Source organism: Pagrus major, chromosome 15 (genome assembly GCF_040436345.1).
Source record: "Pagrus major chromosome 15, Pma_NU_1.0".
Taxonomy (NCBI): domain Eukaryota; kingdom Metazoa; phylum Chordata; class Actinopteri; order Spariformes; family Sparidae; genus Pagrus; species Pagrus major.
The window spans coordinates 23,793,681-23,816,229 of record NC_133229.1 but is presented as its reverse complement, the minus strand read 5'-3'; the positions used below and the strand labels follow the sequence as shown (position 1 = coordinate 23,816,229).

The window sequence follows — 22,549 nt, the reverse complement described above, 5'->3', positions numbered from 1 at the left end:
CAGCTGCTCCAAATTCCATAACAACTGTGTGTGAATTCATGACACAGCACACCATATTGTGCTTATAAAATGAGATTGAGCTAGTTGTTTGTTTTTCTTTTTTTTTTTCTCTCATCTGGCACTGAATGCAATGCGTGACTAAAGTGACACTAGAAGCATGGAGTTTTCTGGCATGGAGTTTTTTTTTTTAATAGGAAGCGAGATGAAGCACAGTTGCGTCTAAATGTATTCCATTTCATCAACAGTCTGAGCTGAGGGGTTAGGTTACAGTGGTCAGTCTGCAAGGTAAAAGACATGGCAGGACTCCCAAGAAATACAACCTCATCCTTTTATTATCAGGCCATGTGTGTGTGTGTGTGTGTGTGTGTGTAAGATGCTGGCAAAGGCCTCTCTTTAAAAAGGTGACAACACGGCCCACACACACTGATACTAATACTAACACTGACACTCACACGAAGTGCACAACACGTAGACATTTTACAAACATGTACACAAGCGTCCATATGCACACTAGCCATCATTAAAAAAGTGTGTATCCGTGTCACACTCAGCTGCTCATTCAGTCATTACGTCACTGCACTGCAGATGTAGATCACGCCAGGGGTTAATTTAATCTAATCTATCATGCATTTCCTTTTACAAATTTCATGGGAGCAGTGAAACTGACAGTAAGGAAATGTCTGTTCAGTATAAATTTCCCCACCAGAACAATCACATTGATGGATTTACAATGTCTGCGAATGATAAAACATGATTACTTTCAGACAAGCGGCACCATCATGAATAGCTCGCATCTTGTGTGGTAACAAATGATGCACTGGAGTTTATTTATCGCGTGGCGTCTTGTCATATGAAAATGATTAGCCAGCTCTTTGTGATGTTTCCTTTCAAACCTATCAGACATCATTTCATTTCCTTGAGCCTGCTTGATATATTTCATGCTCGAGCTATGAAATGTGGTTCATTGCGGATCAGACAGAAAAATGCAATATGTCTCATTTGATCATATGGAGCTTCGTTTGAAACTGTGCATCGGGGAATTACTATAAACAAACATGGAAGTCATTTTTAGCTCCTTTGTTTGATCAAAGCAGTTTGTGATTTATTACATAATCAGTATAAATCAAGCGATGCCATTTGATATATGCAAAGCTGAGGGAAAGGATTCAGAATAAAGACAATAAAAGTCTAACTGGCCTGAGAAAAATCTAAATTCTCTAGAAATGACTTGCCCAAGAGTATATCTCTACAACCCCATGGTCTCTATGAAAAATCTTGGTAAGTAAAGTGAAGTAAAGGTAACACTTGTGAGATGTCTGCCCAGGTGTAAGCATCAGTAAAGATCTTACTGGGTCAGAGAAAAATGAAGTTGGAACAAAGCATGAATAAAATATTTCACATTTTTAGAGTGAATATCCCCCTGGAATAATGCAGTTGCAGCCCAGAACCTGTAGAAAACCTGTAGAAAACCACAGCACAACATCTGAACATTCCCGCTGTCAGGATTGATGCTAATGAAGTGTAGCAGAGCAAAGTTAGAGAGATTTTAGTTGAGAAATATTTAGGCGGAATCTCCAAATGGGCCATTTTAGCACATTTTTGTGCCATCTTATCACATCTTACTACAGGTATTCATTCCATCTATATACAACTGTTTTTGGCCTTGATTTGTGTAGACAGATGTTATATGGCATATTGTGTTTTGTTCAGGTAAAAATGTTTATGATTTGCTGTTAGCTGAGATCTTCCCATTAGGCACTGCATGACTTTGTTGCTACATGACTAGCTTTTATGGTGTGTTGTGTGATAAGACACCCCGTCAAGGTTCTAGAGACTAAACTAATTTGTTAATGATGAATTACACATAGAAAAATTGTTACTAATTACATGAGAAATGTATGTAAATGATTGGTGCATCATTAGCATGACTAGTTAAACAAGATGCATCTTATAAATGAAGCAAATCAATCCTAGATCGTCATCGTGCCAAGTTTAGAAACACAAGCGGTCAAGTTTTATTGAGGATCTATGAATGATTTTCTGATCATAAAGAACTATGCTTTTGAATGCATTCCATATCTGAGAAGCTTATTGTAAAATGCTAAAACACATAAATAACACTTCACACTTCTTGGAGACTAACACTCCCACTCTAAAGTGAAAACTGTTTCTCATTTACAAATATGCTCAAGTGATCTCAAGCCATGCGACAACTTGTTAGATTTCCTATGGTTGAGTTGCGAATGTCTTCTTGAGCTGTTTGTTTTTTGCAGCCTTTCATAAAGTTGTAACAAGCAGCAGTCTGTAAACATTTAAAGTTAGAGGTCAGTTCAGTCAGCCAACACATGGATGAGATTCATGATGAGTTTGTGTTTGGTGTCAAGTCTCTGACCTCGTCACTGCGCTCAGCATAGCTGAGATTCAGGAGTGATGATAATGAATTTCCCCTAAGGGACTCAGAGCCTACAGGTGGATACAGGTGGAGGAGCCTAACACCAGCTATTATGTCAAGTCTGGTACGTTTGAGCCGCAGCTGCTGTATGGTCGCTTCCTCTGTTAGGGACCTCAAACCACAGGGGGAATACATTAAATAGTAAACACCTTCTACTTGTGGCCTCAGCCCCGTGGCGATTCCTGAATAAAACAACTCATTGTGGAGAGAATACTGTCAAGAAATCTAAATGTACCAGAATATATCTGAGGAAATGTTATGCAGCATTGATAAGGAGATGACCATAAGCGGGTGAATATACAGCAAGCTTAAATTTGGCAATGAGTGTATCAGTGCAAAGCAGAGAGCAGGAGCTCAGCAGTTCAGATGTAATTATGATATGAAGAACAGTAAAGCGAGCTGTCATATAAACCCATTTGTTTGAGCTGAAATGTTTCTCTAATGTGTGGCCGAATAAGAACTGTGTAGACAAAATTTAAATGGGTCTCTACGTGCGTCAACAGAGACTTTCCAATCAAGCCGAGTGAACGGCCTGTGTGCAGCACAGCAGTTGTGTTTAAACTTGTGAACCTAACAAGCACCGTTAGGCTGTGAGAGAGAGACTGGTGTTTGCAGTGATCCAATGGGAAACCCCAAAAATTACATCAGCCGAGGGGGAAATAAGCCGCAAAACCAATTTAGCCCTAAACACATAATTCTGAAACATGAGTTTTGCTTTTTCACCACACCATATAAATCAATAACATAAATGTGTCACAATGCATTTGTAAAACAAAAGCCAAAGGAAAAATAAGCTACTCAAAGTTATGGTGTACAAACACATCTACCACAGCCTTGTTCAATCCTATAGTTTAATATAGTCGAACACAAAAATATCTCCTGAGCAGAGCAACAACATTAACTCACATGTTAGCATCACTAGCAGATACTTAGCTTGAGAGTGTTTAATTGAGGCTGACAACTGATACAGGCAGCAGTCAATGGTGTAAGCAGCCGTCTGCAAGTGTCTGCAGAGTGTTGGCAGAGTTAGCAACGAGCTGTGCAGCAGACACACAAGCAGAACAAAACAGTGAGCAGGGTTGCAGAGTTGCAACATGGAGATATTTCAGGGGCCTCCGAAAAGTGACGTCAGAAAGTAAGGAAACTGTATTGAATTTACCCAAAGGAAAATGTCAGGTGACTCACATTTGAAGCACATTTAAGCTAGAACAGACATGAAACTCACCAGGTTAAAAGATCAGTACAAGAAAGTGTTGTCCTTTAGCTCAGTTTCATTAAACAAGAACTCAATAGTGTCGACAAAAAGTCAAAAGCTTGAGTCCTATTTGTGAGATTGTTGACTTCCAATTCTGCAAATACTGACTCTGTGGGATGCCGGCCGACCCAACCTACAATCCCGAAGTCTCAGCATTTGACAAGTTGGAGAAAAAAATCAACTATCTTACAAATGGGAGCTTTATTTACCTCTGCCAAGGAGGCTTTTGTTGTCCCCCGTGTCTGTTTGTTTCTTGGTTGGTTTGTCAGCAGGATTACAGAAAAACTCCAGAACGTATTTACACAAAACTTGAAGGAGGTTGGGTCTTGGCCCAGAATAGCCAGGATCCAGGGATCTTCTTTTTTTCCTGACTTTCTTTAATATTGCAAGATAAGGAGTTTCTTGGACATTTTCGTTAATCGGGCATATTCAGGTGGCTGGTATCTATGAGTGAGGACAATTTGATTATGGGGTTATGGGTTAGTGTTGAGTTTGTTATCGGATTAGGCTTGATTGATTTAAAGTGGGCTGTTGGGCCTTGGTGGAGGTATTGGGTCAGATTCTGGGTCAATTTTAAATGAATTCTGCAACTACGGCGCTTTGTTTTGTTCACAACTGCAACAACAAAGTGTGCTGAATTCACTGCTATTATGGGTATTGTAGTATTTAGAGCTGTTTGCCATGCTAGACTGACTGAATAAACAGGATTTCTCAGGAAAATTAGTTGCAGTAATAGAAAAGTAGTGGCCGCAACATCAACCTGAAGGGTAGTTATATTATCCAGGAGAGTCTTGTGTTTGAGGTTTTGATTAAAAGAGACATTTGAAATGGGAATACAGAATGGACAAAACACCTCTGGAACATCCCAATCAATAATTTGTGTAAATAGATACAAGCGTTACACGTGTTCACGTAAATAATTGAGAGTTTGACTTGTGATGTTTTAATTATGGCACATTTACTCCATGCATTAAATTTTGGATGACAGATCATGCCTTTATGAGAGGCTTTGTATGTAAGAACAGAATGTAAAGTTTTGGTCCCAGAAGGAGAAAAGAATCAGGTTCCTTCGTGCTGGATCGCATAGTAACACACAGACTTTTTTCTCTTTGTGTTTTTTACAGGAAATATGGTGAGCAAAGAGGACACCAAATGCGTTGTTCTCTCAAATTCAGATGAATCAGATTCAGAGACGGGCCCGTCACACAGCCTTGATGCACAGTCTGGACCAGAATCAGGCAAGCAGCAAGTGAAGAAGAGAAACAAGGCCTTACAGGTGCGTTTTAAGGATATATGCGACGCTCAGAATGAGCATCGGGGAAGACACTCCAGATCCATTTCCTGCAAAGTGACACACAGAAAATACATGACCATGCCTGCCAGACGCTCTATTCCAAACGTGACCAAGAGCACGGGCGTGCAGACCTCGCCGGACCTCACTAAGCGATACAAGACTTTTCCTTTTGAGAGGAAAAAAGGACACACATTCAAACATGCTGCTTTGGTGGAAGATTACAGAGGACAAAACAATGGGTTTTTGAGTGACATAAAAGCAGGAGGAGAGGACGGACAACCTATCGGGGAGTCTTCTAAGTACAAGGGTAAGATTGTGGGGCAGACTAAAGCATTGCTTCACCACACTGATGACAGCAGTGATATAGAGGATTTGCTTTCCAGTGCCAACTGCGTGGACGGACCTTCTTGTCCAGACTCTTCACATTTCTCGGAAGAGTGCCATCCACGCAGCTCTCCTTCCAAAAGAGAACCAGAATACCAGGTGTGTGGGACAAGGACCAAACACAAAGGATTACCCAAAGAAGATATGGACGCTGGCACTTCCTCAAAGCGCCAGCTGGCTAACTCAGAGTTTTCACAGGACAAAACAAAGGGCACCGGCCCTGTTGTGTGGAACTCTTTGACACAGGTGGAGTCTTTAGGAAGCCCGTCTGTGAGCTGTAAACGGAAAAAGGGTACACAGCTTAACGAACAGCAGTCACAGACACTTCCCCATAGTGCCAAATGCTCTGCACAGTCGCAAGGGCAGTGTCGGACAAGGCATGTGTCAGCCTCCTCTAAACTCCAGCAAACGGTCGGGGGGGACGAGGGCTTCCCTCCAAGAGACACACGAGCCCCAGGCATGGGGAGCAGCCAGCAGATAATGCCCTTATCTGAAGACAAGGATATCAAAGCACAGCTGCAGGCCATGGAGAGCCTCATCAGCTCGAGCCAGGAGACCATCAAGGTCCTACTCGGAGTTATTCAGGAGCTGGAGAAAGGTGAAGCACAGAGAGAGGGGTGAGTAGAGTAAGCTTCACTGTAGATGCAACCCTAAATACATTATGCACTCAGCGTGCATCACAATTCACAGTGTGCTGCCAGGAAAAGGCTGTGCTAAAAGGTTATTCCAGTTTATTACGACTCAAGTGGAATTTTTGGTAGCTTGGGCCATCATTTCTATTGGTTATCATAACATTGTCACCAAGGTTGCTAAAATCTGGGAAGACAACATCAGTACAGCAGAGTTCGATGCCAAGAAATACAAGCAGACAGTCAAACTGGTTGTAAACAAGCAAACTATTCAGATTTTTTAGAACGACTTTATCTCAAATAAAAAAAAAAACATTGGTAATAATAATCCAGGAAGTCGTTCTGTAAACTGTGATTGATTTTTACAATGTTCCGCTTTAGGCAATAACTTTTACTGTTTGCCACTGGTTTCTCTTTTCGTTACAACCAGTCAAACTGGTTGTAAACAAGCAAACTATTCAGATTTTTTAGAACGACTTTATCTCAAATAAAAATAAAAATATTGGTAATAATAATCCAGGAAGTCGTTCTGTAAACTGTGATTGATTTTTACAATGTTCCGCTTTAGGCAATAACTTTTACTGTTTGCCACTGGTTTCTCTTTTCGTTTGACTTCAATGATTGCCTGACTGCTGGTGTTTCTTGCCTCCTCTCAGCAATATTATTTTAGGAATAGCAGTGTGTTCCCAGATTCCAGTAATTAACTTGGTAAGTGAAATGTTATTTAAAAGAATAACAAAGGTCTGTAAAAGTGTAAAAGTAATTATCCTCTCACACTGAATTTTTGCTTCCTGTAACAGTGGGTTCATTTGTGTTTATTCGCATTACAAACTGAATACCTAACTCTGCATTAGCCTAGCGAGCTACGGCAGGCACTGAGGGTGTGTGTGAGTGTGTTTGAGTTCAGTTCAGCCTCTGACTGACCTCATCACTCACCAGAGATATTAATGAAGTGAAGTGCGTTTCCCCTCCAGTCAGCAGTCAACAAAGAGAGACTAATTACAGTTCACTCCACCCAGCAGTGGATTTCAGCGCCTCCAAGTGGCACTGCTGCAGAGAGAGATAAGTGAAGATAAATCCACTTTTAAATCTCGAAAGTTTTAAAAGTAAACTTTGAGCTTTCCTCAATCCGGCTCAAGGTTAGAGAAGAATCAGGTGTTTCTTCCAAGAGCTCCCCACATTCAGCAGCCGTCTCCCAGTGGTTGTTCCTCCACTCCACACAGTCCTCCCCACACAACATGGGTCAAAGCCTGTGATAAGACTGAAACTGATTATTGATTATTCAGGCCATTCACGATGTTACATCTTTTTATGTAATCACCTATATCATCAAGTAGATGTTGAGATGTTAGTGAATAATTGAAAACTCTGACCTGCCGGTGGTGCAAAGGATTGCGCTACTGTCAGAGGATCACTATTGTATTTGTATCATATGAAATTCAACAATCAAGGTTTACTAGGTTATTTTCTAAAACACAATACAACACATGTTAGTACTTGCTCTCTCTGCAATTTTAAAGCGAGAGCAAATGTGCCTCCAGCAAGTCTTTCTGTGTCATATTTCATTAGAGACTTACCTGTAAAGGAGAGAAAGCCTTAACAAGGTCCATAAATTCCTCAAGGCATGTCCACAGCCAGACTCTTACCGCTGTGCAATTGTAGGAATCAATGTACTCCATCTCTAAAACCCATAGCAACACAAAGCAAATTGTATTTAAGTCTTATCCATATCCAGTGGAGAACAAGGCACCCTAGTGTGGTTCTGTGGAACTTGGCTGTAAAGGCCCAATTAGTGCAGCCTCATAACACTTTGCCTTTCATCTCCACAAAACTGCGCCTGCTGTAGCTGTAGTGCTTCCACTGTGTTGTGTTCAATCAACGTTTCCTAGAGATTTGCAGTTACAGGATCGAAGCCCAAATACACTTCCCCTTTTTGCAAGGCTGGACAATGGTGGCCGACAATGTAGCAAATGCACTGTAACTTAAGAAAACACATTGAAATAGACAAAATGACATGCAAATCAAGAAAGAATGCTGGAAATGTACACAACACAACCAAATACACGTGCTGCAACAGCCTAAGACACTTCCATTAGGGAAAACGTGAAAATATAAAAACGATGCAAAGTCACACAAACCCCGAAAACACGTGCGGCATAAAAACGCTGCATATCCAGCCGCCACAATGCAAGTGCTCCAGGCCTCTAGGGGACCGCTCTCCACTGACTGCAGGGACCAGGACTTTATTCTGAATACATGTTGTGTGGCTGATGGTGATGTTTTGTAGAGAGACTAAATACATTTATATTAAAAACTAAGGGTGCACCAATTGATCGGCCTCCAAAAATTTTGGGTCGATCAAAGGTGCCCATCAGATAAAAGCAAAACAGTTTTCTCTATGCTCCACTGAAATGCAATAGCATGCTGCAGGGCTCGAGACTAATGGTGTCCCATCATCCCTCAGTGGCAAATTGAATTGATAATTACTGTCTACTACGGAGACCATGCTGACCACAACTGAGCTCATCTTCTAATGCTGTTACTATAGTTTTCTTTCTCTCTACTGTGCTGTGTCGGTGCTTGTTACAATCACTGGCTACTGGCTGGACCTAAGAAAAATATGAAGATTTTGAAATTTTCCCACACAACGGTCAATGTATCCCCTCAGCCACAAACAGCTTGCTGACAGGACTCAAATATATGTTGCGCTGGTTAAGAGGGCACTGAGAGTCTGTATTGATATCAGCAGGTAGAGAGCTAATTAGCAGTTGGTGAGCAGCAGAGTGCCATGGTCAAGCCCCCAGGAAGAGAGCCAGGCTTCGAGGCCTACATTTAGCCTACATTGTGAAAGAAGAAGCTGTCTGAGTTAGCCATCTTTGTCGGTTTAGGGAAGTCTCTTGTGCGCGCAATCTCTGGGCCCCAAAACAAGGAAGATACCAGTATTTTAATAACCAGGAAGTCAGGTTTCATGCACCAGCGAGCAGCCTTTATAGCCTCCAGATTTTAATGTGACGTCCTTGGCTGTTGTGTGTTTGGTTAAGGATGTTAACAGCTAATAATAAGTTACAGCACAGCTGAACACAGCCGGACTAACAGTTTCTGTTTGGAAGAACATCAAGTGTTTAACAGTGAACTGTAGTTTAATGCAACAACACGGTAAATAAATGTACTTAAGTAAATTTACAAAACATCACCATCAGCCACACAACATGTATTCTGTTCACAACCCTGGCTTTCACAGTCGGTGGAGAGTGCTCCCCCTAGAGGCCTGGAGCACTGACTACGCAGCGTTTTTATGTTGCATGTGCACGTGTTGTCAAATTGATGTGGATGTTTTCTTTATATGCTTGTCTCTTATCTATTTGCACGTGTTTTCTTAAGTTGCAGCGCATTTGCCCTTGTCGGCCAGTGTACTAGACAGTCAGATAGCCCTCTGAGAAGAAGCAAAAAGCAACTAAAAGCCTGTTCTTACCAGGAATAAATGCATGATGTCAAGTAATTTTTTAAGTAACTGCTTTTAGCGTACATGCAGTGACAAAAGGATAATCTATTGGTCCAGCAGGAGTAGAGGAACAATGCTTGAAGGAAACTATTCTCTTCATGGTATTTATCTCTGCTTCTCTGTTTACATTGAGAATAACCTTATTACAAAATATCATACTTTTTTTCATGTAGCCAGTTACAAACATGACTATTATTTCCTGAAAAAGTCCAGCACGACCAAATACTGCATGTGTTTTCCATCTGTTTCACATCCTTTCCAGTTTGATGAAGTCACACTTAATGCAAACAATAACAACAACAAACAATACACTTGCATGTTCAGTATTACAGCTGTTCTAGTTCCTTACTTAACAACAGCACAATAGAAGACATCTTAAAAATTGGAACAGCTTTTTGCATTATAACTGCGGTGTTAGTAAGTGGGACAGATAGACAACACTTTTCAGTTACACACATGCATGTCACGTCTAGGTTATACTGGTTTGAGAAAATTGCCATACCGTTATACATAAGCCTATACGATTATATGCAAATTTCAAGGTCTCTATCATGCAAGTCATCGCACTGCATCATATAGTCAGCTTATGTGTATCGTCTGTACTGTATAACACATGCAAAACACAAAACACTAAGCCGTGCTCAGGCAGGTAGAGCAGCAGGCACGTAGTCAGGGGGTGTGGACATGGAAACGGGAATGATGAGGGCAGGACATATCCCAGGACAGCTGACGTGGGCAAACAACACAGCAGTGAATCTGTGCCAACAAGCAGTTAGCTTAGAGAACGACTTTCAGAGGTGCCTCTTTTTTTTCCCCCACATGACGCATCTGTGAAGTCATTCTCTGTGTCACTCTATGCTTTAATACAGTGCCACTATAGTGGGTCATGAACATTTTACCCTGAATGGGAGACAGAAGTGTTTTTTTTTTTTTTTTGTGCTGAGTGCTCTCAGTGATTATGAATTTAGGTTAATACGCTTTGATTATTAGAGCGAAGCTCTTTAAATGACAAGCATGTACATGAAAAGCCAGGCAGCAGCGCAGCACTAGTGTAGACCTTGCCTGTGCAGTGAGTTACTGTCCTTGCGCACAGCTGCTCAAAGAGACTTCATTTGAGAACAAGGTAGGATGGATGAACTTGCTGACCTTGAGCTCCATTCAGCATTTTCGATCCACACAGAGGCTGTTCTGTCGCCCCCAATGAGGTCACCTCTCATGTCATGGCGAACAGTTGAGGTCCGACCCCTCCGCATGTCATCCAACAGGATGGACAGCTACTGTGACAGCAAGCAATTACATGTGCAGACCCTAACACAGCCCCTCCCATCATCCCCATAGCACCGCAGCCCGCCATTGCATGCAGAAACATATAGCTTGAAAAACAAAATGCACGCCTGCATGCATATATAAACTCAACTAAGAGAATATGAACAAAAAGCTGCAGATATAGGAGACGGTCGTTAAAGCTTTGGTATTTTTAATCAGTCCTATCCTCTTGTCGTTTAAGTTAGTCCTTTGCAAAGGACTTTCAATACAAAAAAAATGAGAACTCTAATGCAGTAAAGACAGCAGTCCCTCTGGGCTGTGTACACATACCATAATCAGAGCAGATACAATTTGTCTTGATGATTGTTTTTTTTTTTTTAATCTGTGATGCCCATTGTGTCTGCAGCAAATTGAGTTGTATAAGAAATAAAGATGTACAGTATAGCGCAGAATGGAAAGGCATTGATTTTTTCATTACACATGATTCATGCAGCATTTATCTGCCGCTTACCTCCTTTTGCCTATAGAACAGAAACACAGAACATATTTTAAAACTATGCCATGGGAATGCGCGGTAATCCCATTATGTAAAATCAGCAATGCTACACACTTTATTAGCCAGATCTGAAAGAACTGCAGGATGAGAGCTCCTGCTGCATTTTTGTCTGTTAGGAATAAACAACACGGGGCCAAAAAACCAAGCTGAACAAATCTGGTTGATAGCTGATGCCTACAGGTGTTGAAATGTGAAGCTAAAGACTGCCACTGGAGATCACATATATCTTTTCATCTCTCTGTTCACAGGCTCTCTTACCGAACAGGCCAAGACACAGCAAATTGTGACACTTGTCGAAACAGCGCATGCATCATTTACAGGTGGGTCCCTCGTCCCTGTTGATGTGTCATTAATGCTGCATTAAATGCTGTTTTCTGCATGATAAATTTGGTTCGGCGCGAAAGGGATGTTTACAAGAGGTGTTTGGTGCAGTGACACTTCTCTGTACAGAAAATGTAAAAGTATAGGGAGGGCACTGCAGAGACAGATAGATAGAAGACAGCAAGATAACAATAATCGTTCTGATGAAATGAAAATGAAGCTTTCACAGAAAATGGAATCATCTACCATAAAAAGGTCATAAAATAAGCACCGGGAATATGGAAAGAATAAGTCAAAGAAGGAAATATGCAGCTAGCGGCAGCACTGTATACAGTACATTGCATGCTATGCACCAAAGCATGTTTTTCTACAATGGATGGTTAAAGAAATAATACCTCCAATATCATATGCAAGGGTTCCTGGGGAATGTTTGGTCTCACTGTAATGAATAAGTAATCATACACTGCAGTGGGAAGTGAATTAGATGCAGCTGGATAGGAAATACAGTTGACCCTGTCACATTGTCCTGTCATGAGGACATTTGATCAAATCCCTGACAAACATAACAACTTATTCAGATACAAGCACTGGATTAGAAATCAAAATAAGCACTTTACTTTTATTTATTTGTTTTTAAAATACACTGTATTTCAGGTCAGAATGCAAAGCGGTTTTGTGTTCTGATACGCCGTGAGCTGAAAAATGGCTCAGAAGCAGGTGGGAAATCCACTCAAGCCATAACCTCGTGTCATTTGTCACTTTAATCCAAAAGCCTCCGCCGCTGGACCCAGTCATTACCTCGTTCTTGGAAAAAAGGAAACAGGCAGCTGTTTGGAAAGTACTCTCAAGCTGAGATAACGCACGTTGTACAGTGGGACTTCTCAGTAGTTCTGGTGTGGGCCTGAAAGAAAGAACCTTTAAAACCACAAAATCACACAAATTATAGATGTAAAGCTTATATCCTCTCTGAATATGAGAGTTTGCTGCAGTGAAAGGATCTTCTTCCCTATTACTGCTTCCCTTTTTAAACAATATTGCAAAAGAGTAGAGATTTTTTTCATCAGCAAGATAATAAGGCCAATCCTGTCTTACTCTTCATATTCTAAACACATTAAGACACATACCTGTGGATGATTTCAAGTGCATAGAAAAGGAAATCTTTCAGGATTTTTTACTCTGTACAGTTTTCAAGATGCCTGTTTTCTCTTCTCCCTCGGCGAGTGCATTGTGTCCAGCTGACCCAGATTCTGGTGTAAAACCATTGTGGAACTTGAAAGCAGGATCTCCATTTCATATCAGATGCAGTGGGGCTTAGAAAAACATTAGGCCTCTTACGCAAGATCCACTTGTACAAACATATTTGTTCTTGGAAGCGCCACATTAACCAAAAGTGGCCGACACCTGCTGTACGAGTCATGTACAGACGGCGTCTCCTTGTCTCCTTGACCGTCATCCAAGTCATAGTCTGCTTTGCTCCAGCAAGATGTATTTTCGGCATCTAAATTCACATCAAACGAAAATCAAATCAAATCAATTTTATTTATAGAGCCCAAAATCACAATCACATTGCCTCAGTGGGCTTTACAATCTGTACAGTGAATGACATCCGCTGTCCTTAGACCCTCGATTCGATTGAGGAAAACGATTGAGGACGACTGAGCCGGCCGAGGCATCACCAAGCGGTGCCCAAGCCACACAACCACCTCTCCACCGTCCGTAATCGTAATCGTAAACCATTCTTGGTATCTGTCAGTGCAGCTCTGCCCAGATGACACAGCAATGACGACTGTAATAATGTTTTTCCTCCAAATACCTTTCCTACCACCGCAAATGTGTTGTTCTTTTGTCTTCTGATGACTGACAGCAGGTCAGTGATCAAATGATGCACATACTCAGGTGGTATCCGTCACTTAAAACTCGTGACATTTGTAGAAAGGAAACAGAGTTAGAAAGATTTAGAATAAGTATATGAAAATACCCTGACATGAGACCCATCGACTTCAAGTTCACAGCGTCATGTGCTGTGGATGGAAATGGAAAGTGGAAGTGGAAAAATTCACACTTGAAATTGTGATGACACATTCCCAGATCTGGGCAGCTGACTAATCAAGACCCAGACATGAGCCGCTGGCTTGTCTGAGGAGTAAAAGACAACGACTATTTTATATTCTACTGCTGGTGCATCAGAACAGATGTTGGTCTCGGTAGAAGTAAAAATAGGAACAAAAGACTTCCCTCCATCGATATACAAAAACACAACAAGACAACAGAGTGCTGCAGAGCGGCAGCCGCTCTCACTCCTTCACACCACTGCAGAACAGGGAGCAGCTGTGGAATATAGTCAATAAAACTGGAAAACAGATTTAGGCCTCGACAGAATGAGCCTGAGAAGCCATCAAAGAATAAGGTTCTACAACAATCAGCACTAAGGCAGAAGGCAGACCACCAGTCCTCAGCAAGAACTGAAAAACTGACTCGACACTCATGGTAAGGCAAAACGAACATACCAGATATCAGCAAAGCCAAATCATCAGACCTGATTCTGCTATCAGAGACACTGACGGATGTCAGCATGAGAATTTCAAGGCTGTTGCATTCCTGATGACCTGATGTCTAACTAAAGTAAAGAGATCCTTCAAATCTTGTCAGCCTAACAAGCTGTGAAGACTCTCACTGTGCCTGTAGGACTAAATTATGCTTTTAAAACAGATGGACGGTTCACATTTAACCTACAATATTCCTACATCCAGCTGCTCGCTCCGAAAGATGTCAAAGTAAACAAGGTGAAGTTCTGTTATGAGACGAGAATGGCACCGTCCTCCCAGACAAACTGTCGCCCTTTTCCTTTTTCTCCGCTCTAACTTGGCTAAATCTCATTGAGCTGTCAACATCAAAAACAATAATAATCTGCAGGGTCATGATCTCCCCTGCACCAGTTTTCCAAATGCTTTATTTTCAACTTATTTTCTCTTCTTAATTCCGAGGACTTCACTGAGCCATAAAATTGGAGAGGAGGACAAAACTGTGACAGCTCTCTTTCAGTGCTAAAGTCAATGCAATACAAGACAACAGAATAGATGTGGATACCTGAGGACAGTCCATTATGGTCGCATTGCTGCATTTGTCACTGTTTAGTTACAGTTCTTGAGTCAGCACATCCACAAGACTTTGTTTCCATTGGGTAGTTCGGTAAGAATACATATTTCTTGTTGTGTGCCTCAAGGCTCAGTCCTTGGCCCCATTCTTTTCTGTTTTTAAATGCTGCCATTACATGCCCTATTGTATTGGAGTTTTAGAAATTAGTGATTGGATGCCACAAAAACTTCCCAAGTTGTTTCCCACCAGTGTGGCAATGCCGAAAACTGCATGCAATTTACTGAAACATTAATAAGTACACTTCAAGTTCAGATTTGACCGTTTATGTTATGAATATCAGCTACATTTCCATCTTCATTGCATCCCAGCTGTTGGGAGATCTCAAGCCCTAAATTGTCCTTGACTTGGTCGTAGAGGAACTCGTTGTGGTGTTTGTCATACAGTCTTGGATGCAGTGAGACCAAACTGATGAGGTTTTCTTCCATTTTCACCTGGGCATCAGCTGAAACGAAGGATTTCATTGGTCAAACTAGGGCGAACTCCAAGTGTGCATACATTAATAAGAACCCATAAAATCAGTTTTTATACATTGCCATGGAAATTTTTCAGACGAAAATCCATGCTTGGTGTGAAAAGGCTTTAAAGGAGGATCCGGTGATGATCTTTGATGGAAATTATCACTAAAGTGTCCATTTATTGAGTCAAGAACAATTCCAGTAGTTATCATTTTTTCACACATACATAATGCACGGTTCAAAGGCCTTTCTAAGAACCATGGTATAAATAATGCCATTTAAATGTAATTTATTGCCCTTAAAGAGTACACGTGAAAAGACGAGGTCACATTGTGAACAAAGTAGGGAACATCTCCTCATCTTCCAGTTAAAGAAGCAATTTCCATGGTAATCAAAGTTTCAAAAGATTAATTAACTTAATAAACCTGACCTGTTGCAGTGTTTCACAGGCAACAATATTAAAAGGGAAATATGTCAGGGTTTTCTGGCTTTGTGAAGCTTAAAATTAGAAAATCTGACCTACATAAATACAATTTAAAACAATTTAGCGTGGCAAAATTCTGATAGTTTCCAGTTTCAGAAAATAAATGAGAATTCTTGCAGTTCATGATTATAATTTCTTACATGATCACAATGCCCATAAATCATGCAGTGAATTAATCATGGGTGAGACACTCTACTGTACTGGAGCAAAGAAGTCTTTCTTCATTTACATTATACATTTTAGCCTTTGGTTATTCTTCTACGTCTCATTTTTTTATGTACTGTGCTGTAGGTGCTCTCTTGTGTAACAGCCAGAATGCTGCAGTGTGTCGCTGTTTGTGTCGATTTGTGTCCCTATTGATTAAACAGGCCTTTACATTGATTTGTTTTCATGGGTTTTGCCATTACTGTAAGTAACTGTGGCGTTCACTCTGGGGGTTTAAGCAGAGTGGGTCTGTAAGAATATTTAGCAGTATGCAAATAAATGGTCATATGAGCCTGTGAAGGGTATTTATCAGCGCCATGTGATTCTGGCTGGGCCTATTGTTTAATTGTCTTACTGCAGATAAATGGGGCAACGCAAGAGGCCCACAGCATAGTGGTGCAAAGAAAGCCTATATTGGAGTTCCTCTTTTTTTCGTCTCACTGATCTTATCTTGATAAGACAAAGTGTGCCAGCTCGGTATGTTGGCAAAGCAAATGGCTTAATTAACAAATGCTGAACAATTTCTGATGGCAAAAAAAGTGCCTTCACTAAACCAAAGCATGTGGTATGGTAATAAAATTACAGTCAAGAGCCACTCTGCAGCGCGCTAATAAAGAGGCGGATTATCATTTCGTCTGTGATCTGTATCATTAGTTGTTTATTTCGGTTCCCTCAACTGGTTTTTAACAGTCTTTGAATAGAGCTGAGCTGCAGTTGGCAGGCGGGGTAGTAATCTATCACAGTCCTATCTATCTCTGCCAAAGCAATTGTCATAAATATCTTAAATTCTGCAAATAGCGCTGTTTAATATTCTTCAACAGAACCAGCTGCACAAACCTTCAAAGACAGAATTATGTTTTTGGGGAAAAAAGGCATTTCTTTATTGTTTAGCTTTTATTTCGGATGTACTTTTGCTGTCACGGATGGTAAAAATGCCGCACAACTCAAACGGCTGAATGATCTCATCACCGGCGGCCCTTTTATTATAGTGGTCTATCAATCCGGTGAGCGAACTGCAGCGGTAATGTAACATGTGGAGGAGGCTGCAGTACAGTGAGGCAAATAAAAACGACCCCAGGAAAAAGTTGAGACCAAAAGGCCAATTCAAAAGTTAAACGGCATGTTGTAACCGTAGCCGAGATTAGCTGCCCCTGAGATGTAGCCCTTAATTTCAGAGCAGTCCAGTATCTCCGCTATGTCCGATAAATTCAGGATTCTTGCAGCTGCTGAGCTCAGGTAGTCAATCTACGGGTCTTATCCAGACTTCAGCTCTCCCCTGACAGTCTCCACCCACCCTCGGTACACTGCAGCATCTCATACATCACTGCAACAAATAGGGCATACGTATGGCGTATGGCGTAAGAGAGGGAGAGAGAGCCTGAATGTACAGTATGGGTGATAATTTAGGGGACTAACTGTAATGATACTGTCCATCGTGCTAAGGAGAAAAGGGGTTCGTTGAAGGGTTTCTTCACCCATATGGAAAAAATGTCTCACCTGCCTCTGGTGATATTTATCAGTGCAGATAGTTTTGGGTTTGTGTCTGCGATTTCTGTCGCTACCCGATTAAATGAAGGTCAGTTGTCTGCAAGGTTACAGTTGTCTGTAATTTTGGACAAATGCTACAGTACCCTTGAGTCCAGGCCAACGTTGGCACGACAAAGGGTCCCATTGTAGGCGTGAATCAGAGCGGTAGAGAATTCAAAATGCAGTGAAAACAGCTGAAAGAGTTGCTGAATTAACCCACAATTGTCCCAGAATATAAAAGCGACCTGATCAAAGCTGAGGATTTTTATATACAGGCTAGTAACTTTGACTTTTTGTTTTAACACCCTGGACATAAGGCTTACTTCTACTGATGCATGATGGCTATCTTGGCTGAACTGCTGGCTTTGATAATGATCGATAACGGTGATGACATGATTTTTGTTCACCCTCTTTCAGAGAGAAAAAGAGCAAACCAACGACATTGCCCTTCACCTGATGTATAGCCTTTTTTTTTCACATGTCAGTGACATTTTCTACAGATTTAGACATTGAAGCTGTGGTGAAAACTGTAACGGTGCCTCTCAACGACACAACACACAAACGCTGCTCAGGCAGGCAGTGCTGGTAGTCTTTCGTACTTATTATGCTTGAGGTACTCCAACTGTGAACGACCTAACATCCTCTATAGTCAGAATTAATTGAACGTTTACCTCTTGAAAAAGAAGCAGATGAACTTCCTGGAGGGACGATCCCTTAACCGAAACCGACGACTAAAACAAATCAGAGAGTCTGCATGGCTCGACGCCACCAGGGGAATTCTTTTCAAGTTATTATTCCTGTTATATTTATTAAGTGAAACAAACCCTTAACATTCAACTCAAAGATGAAGACCGCATGATGAGACCGTATCCACCTCCTGCTCTTCATATTTCCTTGCTGTAATTATCTGCGTGTGTTGTTCAAACACGACTTACACGAGCATCAGCTGCAAATTATATGTGGTCTACCACTGAGTCCACCTCGAGTACAGCAGGCAGCCCCGCGCTCAGATCAAAGCATTAAAGGATTTTAGTCCTCTCATGCTGCGTTGAATCAAAACCAGCATTTGAATCAAAGTACACAATGTAGTATTTCCAATTTGGAACCAACAATGACTTTGAAGAACGGTTAAGTTCAGGGGGGAAGGCAACTGCTCTGCAATATGATGAGAAGCAAGGAGCTAATTAGCACTTGTGTCCCACGCTGAGATGGCGGAGCTGTGGTTGTTTTGGCGAACAATTGTCAAGATTGCCTTTCCTGTTTTGTTCTCATTAATGAGATCGGGTCTTTCTCTGTCAGTCTGTGAAGCAGAGAGCCATGTAATCGACAGCGGCAGTGGCTTTTATATCCCGTACACATGACGGGGGGAAGTATTTCTGCGTCTGATTTACATAACCTGTGGGGAGTTTTCTGCTTCAACTGTTGCCTGTCAGTGGAGGAAATAACTGTCACTCTCTGGTGATTTAATCTACTATGCCCCGTCATGTAGTTCTGAAGATGTTACACTATACTGGGCTTGAACCACTCATCTTGTCAAGTGGGAGAGTTTGAACTGTGGATGGCCAAAGGGGAAATCACGGGAGGAGGAATGACTTTGCGCTGAAAGGTGCCGGTAGCAGATAGAACAGAGAGAAGCAGTGAGCAGGTATACACTGTGGAAAGAACAGAGTTTACCATGCTAAAAAGACGTCTCACAGCAGCCAAATCCCTCCCAGGAGCAACAATCATTGAACGGTGCTCAGCGCGCCACGACCACAGACAAACAAACGGCCCTGCCACTGATCACAGCAACAGCTACTCACACTGCATAGCTAAAGAGATGATTAATCTGCTTTGCTGAATGCCCCGGAAAAGCCTCCCTGTCTCCAGCCGCTTCAATCTGTTTGTGTACAGAGATGATCTTAGATATAGGGCTTTTGTTTGCTGAAGCACCTGCTCCCCAGTGCCACCCGCATCGTATACAGTGCTGCCTCTGGCTTCCCACTGAGGCATTTGTCCACGGCGTACAGTAATTGCAGGGATCTGTCAAGTGATTAATTGCTTAATAATTGCTGAGGCTATTCTGTGTTGCACTGTGCTGCTGTGATTCTGCTCTGCTTTCTGTCCAGTCAACAATATTTACACAGCAAAGTTGTAAAAGGCACAACGGTTTTAACATAAAACAAAAACAGAGGGATAAAATCAGGAGGAAACGAATAAATGGTTGATATGATCAGGAGATGTTGTTAAACAGGTGCATCACATACTGCAGGGAACAGCAGCTCTGCCACATATTAAGACATCAGTCGGGCTGTAAAGCCGAGTTTTTCCATTGTCATGCATTCAGAAGATGCTAAGTGAAGTGTTCGCTTCCATTTTGAGTAGAAATACAGACAAAATGCACATCAGAAAATGAAGAATGAACAAATCGTTGTGCAATAAGAGGATTTGTTTTGACACAAGAAAGAAAACTTGCTAGCTAAAACCCTTTTCATATGAATAATGAGCTCCAAGCAGCCACCAGTCGAGACTCATGTACATTTCTGACTGTATTTTTATTCAATCTAACAGATTAAAATAGAAACAAAAGCAGGAGAAAATGAAATAGTGGATGATATACAAGGATTTGTTTTGACAAATAATGGGTTCCAGGCAGCCACAAACCCAGTGCATGGTTTACTTTATTTTCGTTTAATCGGACATAATGATTCAAAAGATCAAAATAGAGATAAACGCAGGAGGAAATGAAATAATGGATGATATGAACAGGAGATGTTGTCAAACGAGTGCATCGGATACTGCAGGAAACAGCAGTTCTGCCCCAGATAAAGACTTCAGTCTGTCTGTAAAACAACAAAAAAAAGCTGTTGTTTTTCTCAGGAAGATGCTAAGTGAAGTGTTAGTTTTCATTTCAATGAGAAAAGAGGGAAAATGCCTAAAGAAAATGAAGAACGAGCACTGCGCAACAAGAGGATTTGACACATCAATACTTCAAAAAAATCCCTTTTTTTATACGAACATTGAGTTTCAAGTAGCCGCAGACCCATACTCCTGTACATTTTTGAATTTCTTTTCATTTAATCTAACATAATGATTCATTGTAAGTCCCAGCCTGACAAAGTACTATCCAGCCCTCAATCCGGTTTCTCCCCTGAAGGCTTTAATAGAGCTCTGTTCTTAACTGACACTTATCTTAAGGGTGAAGACAGTCCCGGGGATTCATTATGTCACTTCGAGTTGAGCGTATCCTTCAGTGAACTAATTACACTGCCCATCAAAGCGGCTACCCAGTCAGGCCAGGCTTTGTACCTTAACGTCTATTTGTGTGCCTGCAGACAAGAAGAGGGCTGCACGTTTGACCTTGACATGTCAGATGTCATCTCTTTTAGCAGCTCCAGCCCTCCCTCCCACCTTTAATCCTACTAGACTGACAGGAAAGAGCTCTGTAAGTCGTAGTATTTCACCACGCTTTTTAAATGCAGTGTGTTAAGTAGCGTTGGATGAGGATAAATCAAAAAATTCCCCTCTAAACCAAAAAAGCAACAGAACATTTCATTATCAGGTACGGTTTTGTTGAGGAGTGTCACTTTGGCAGGCAGGCGGGAGATGATTCGTTCTCTTTTATCTCCGATATGATGCTTTCAAAATTTATTGCACACCCCAGGAATAAATACATTAACAGAGCACTACAAATCAATAGCAATAAAGTGAAAGGAGATGGTTTATAATAATGCATTTATCCCGAGCTTGAATACAGGCAGTTAATCAGGGTCTGCTTGGCCTCTCGATGGTTTCATTTGGATGGGATTAAGCCCCGCATTTCTCCCAGGCCTGAGAGATTTAATCGGAGAGAGAGTTCAACAACGGTGCCGGAACAAAATCAGACGATGACCAGCCTGGGATTATACTGGCGGCATGTGGAAGTCTGATGTCAGGAGCAACCCACATTCTGGCTCCTTTTTTTTTCTGATACACATATAATCTATGCAGGAAAAGCCCTTTGACTGCATGCATGAAAAATACAGAGATGATGCAAAGGAACTCTATTACTCGGAGGAGTCTCTGAAATGTGGATATGTGCCACGAGAGATATGTGCTGCCAGGGTGTCTGTCAGTGCATTTGAACCGTTTTGCCTCCCTCCCAGCATCCATCTGGACGTCGTAGGATTACTAACATATAAAAAACAAGTCAAAAGAATGAGTCATAAATGTGACAGCCACCCAAAAGACAACTTTTAGAAACCTCCTGGTGCACCTGAATCTAATCTGTATTGTGAAATGTATTTTCTGAAAAAGAAAAAAATTCTCCCTCTTCTTGTATTATAGTGTCGAGCTGGACTTCAAGCAGCAGGAGGACAAGCTACAGCCCCTGATGAAGAGACTTTGCCCCATGGACAGCCAACAATGCCCCGCTCTGCCTTACCCCAACGAAGTCTTCACATCCACGCCGAAACGCAAGACCAAGACAGAGTCCAAAAAGCATGCTCGTTGGAAACTCTGGTTCCTTTGAATAAAACATGAAACAGCCTTTTCACTGGGCACATTAATACCCCTGTTATTCGCTGAAATGGATGAGGGAGTATTCGGAGGGAGCAATCAACATATGAGAAATGGATAACGACAGAGCCCAGCTCATTTGGGGTTTCCGAGTTGAGACTGCACATTAAGTCAGCTGGGGGACAGCAGAGACAAAAAAAAAAACATTTAAAATTCTGTCAAAACCTTTTGCTGGCATGTTTGCTGAAGAGGATCGACACACGCCTGCGACAACTAGGTGAGCTTTGGGATACAATTTTTTGTACATGTATTTTTCATACTGTGTAAAGATGGATGTTATTTATACACTGAGTGAATGCACCTCTCACTTTGTACTTTATGTGGTTTTTTATCGCATCCTCCAATGCAGTGCACTTTTGGTCTTTTTCTCCCCTTAGAGCATATTGTTTGGCAACAAGAGGAGGCGCCATGCGGAGGGCCTTTTTATGAGCGAAGCTATAATCTTTGAATGGACATCAGCCCCGACTCCGGCAAAGCACAAACATTTGACTGTTGAGAGGAACATGCGTAAAAGACTGAAACACAGTA

The 22,549-nt window shown here is 41.5% G+C and overlaps 1 protein-coding gene across 1 annotated transcript; it reads left to right on the top strand.

Moving 5' to 3' along the window:
• Positions 1 to 4,836: 4,836 nt before the first annotated feature.
• On the top strand, positions 4,837 to 21,974 carry insyn2ab (inhibitory synaptic factor 2Ab). Its single transcript, XM_073481272.1, has 3 exons — positions 4,837 to 6,002; positions 11,587 to 11,658; positions 21,791 to 21,974. Exons 1-3 carry the CDS (start codon positions 4,837 to 4,839, stop codon positions 21,972 to 21,974), a joined length of 1,422 nt encoding a protein of 473 aa, XP_073337373.1.
• Positions 21,975 to 22,549: the final 575 nt, after the last annotated feature.

What these genes read in the sequence shown, in the direction of transcription:
- insyn2ab (XM_073481272.1), top strand. Translation starts at nt 4,837, where the DNA reads ATGGTGAGCAAAGAGGACACCAAATGCGTTGTTCTCTCAAATTCAGAT. An exon ending in GGTGAAGCACAGAGAGAGGG is followed by an intron (nt 6,003 to 11,586) that starts GTGAGTAGAGTA and finishes CTCTGTTCACAG; the next exon opens with GCTCTCTTACCGAACAGGCC. An exon ending in AGCGCATGCATCATTTACAG is followed by an intron (nt 11,659 to 21,790) that starts GTGGGTCCCTCG and finishes CTTGTATTATAG; the next exon opens with TGTCGAGCTGGACTTCAAGC.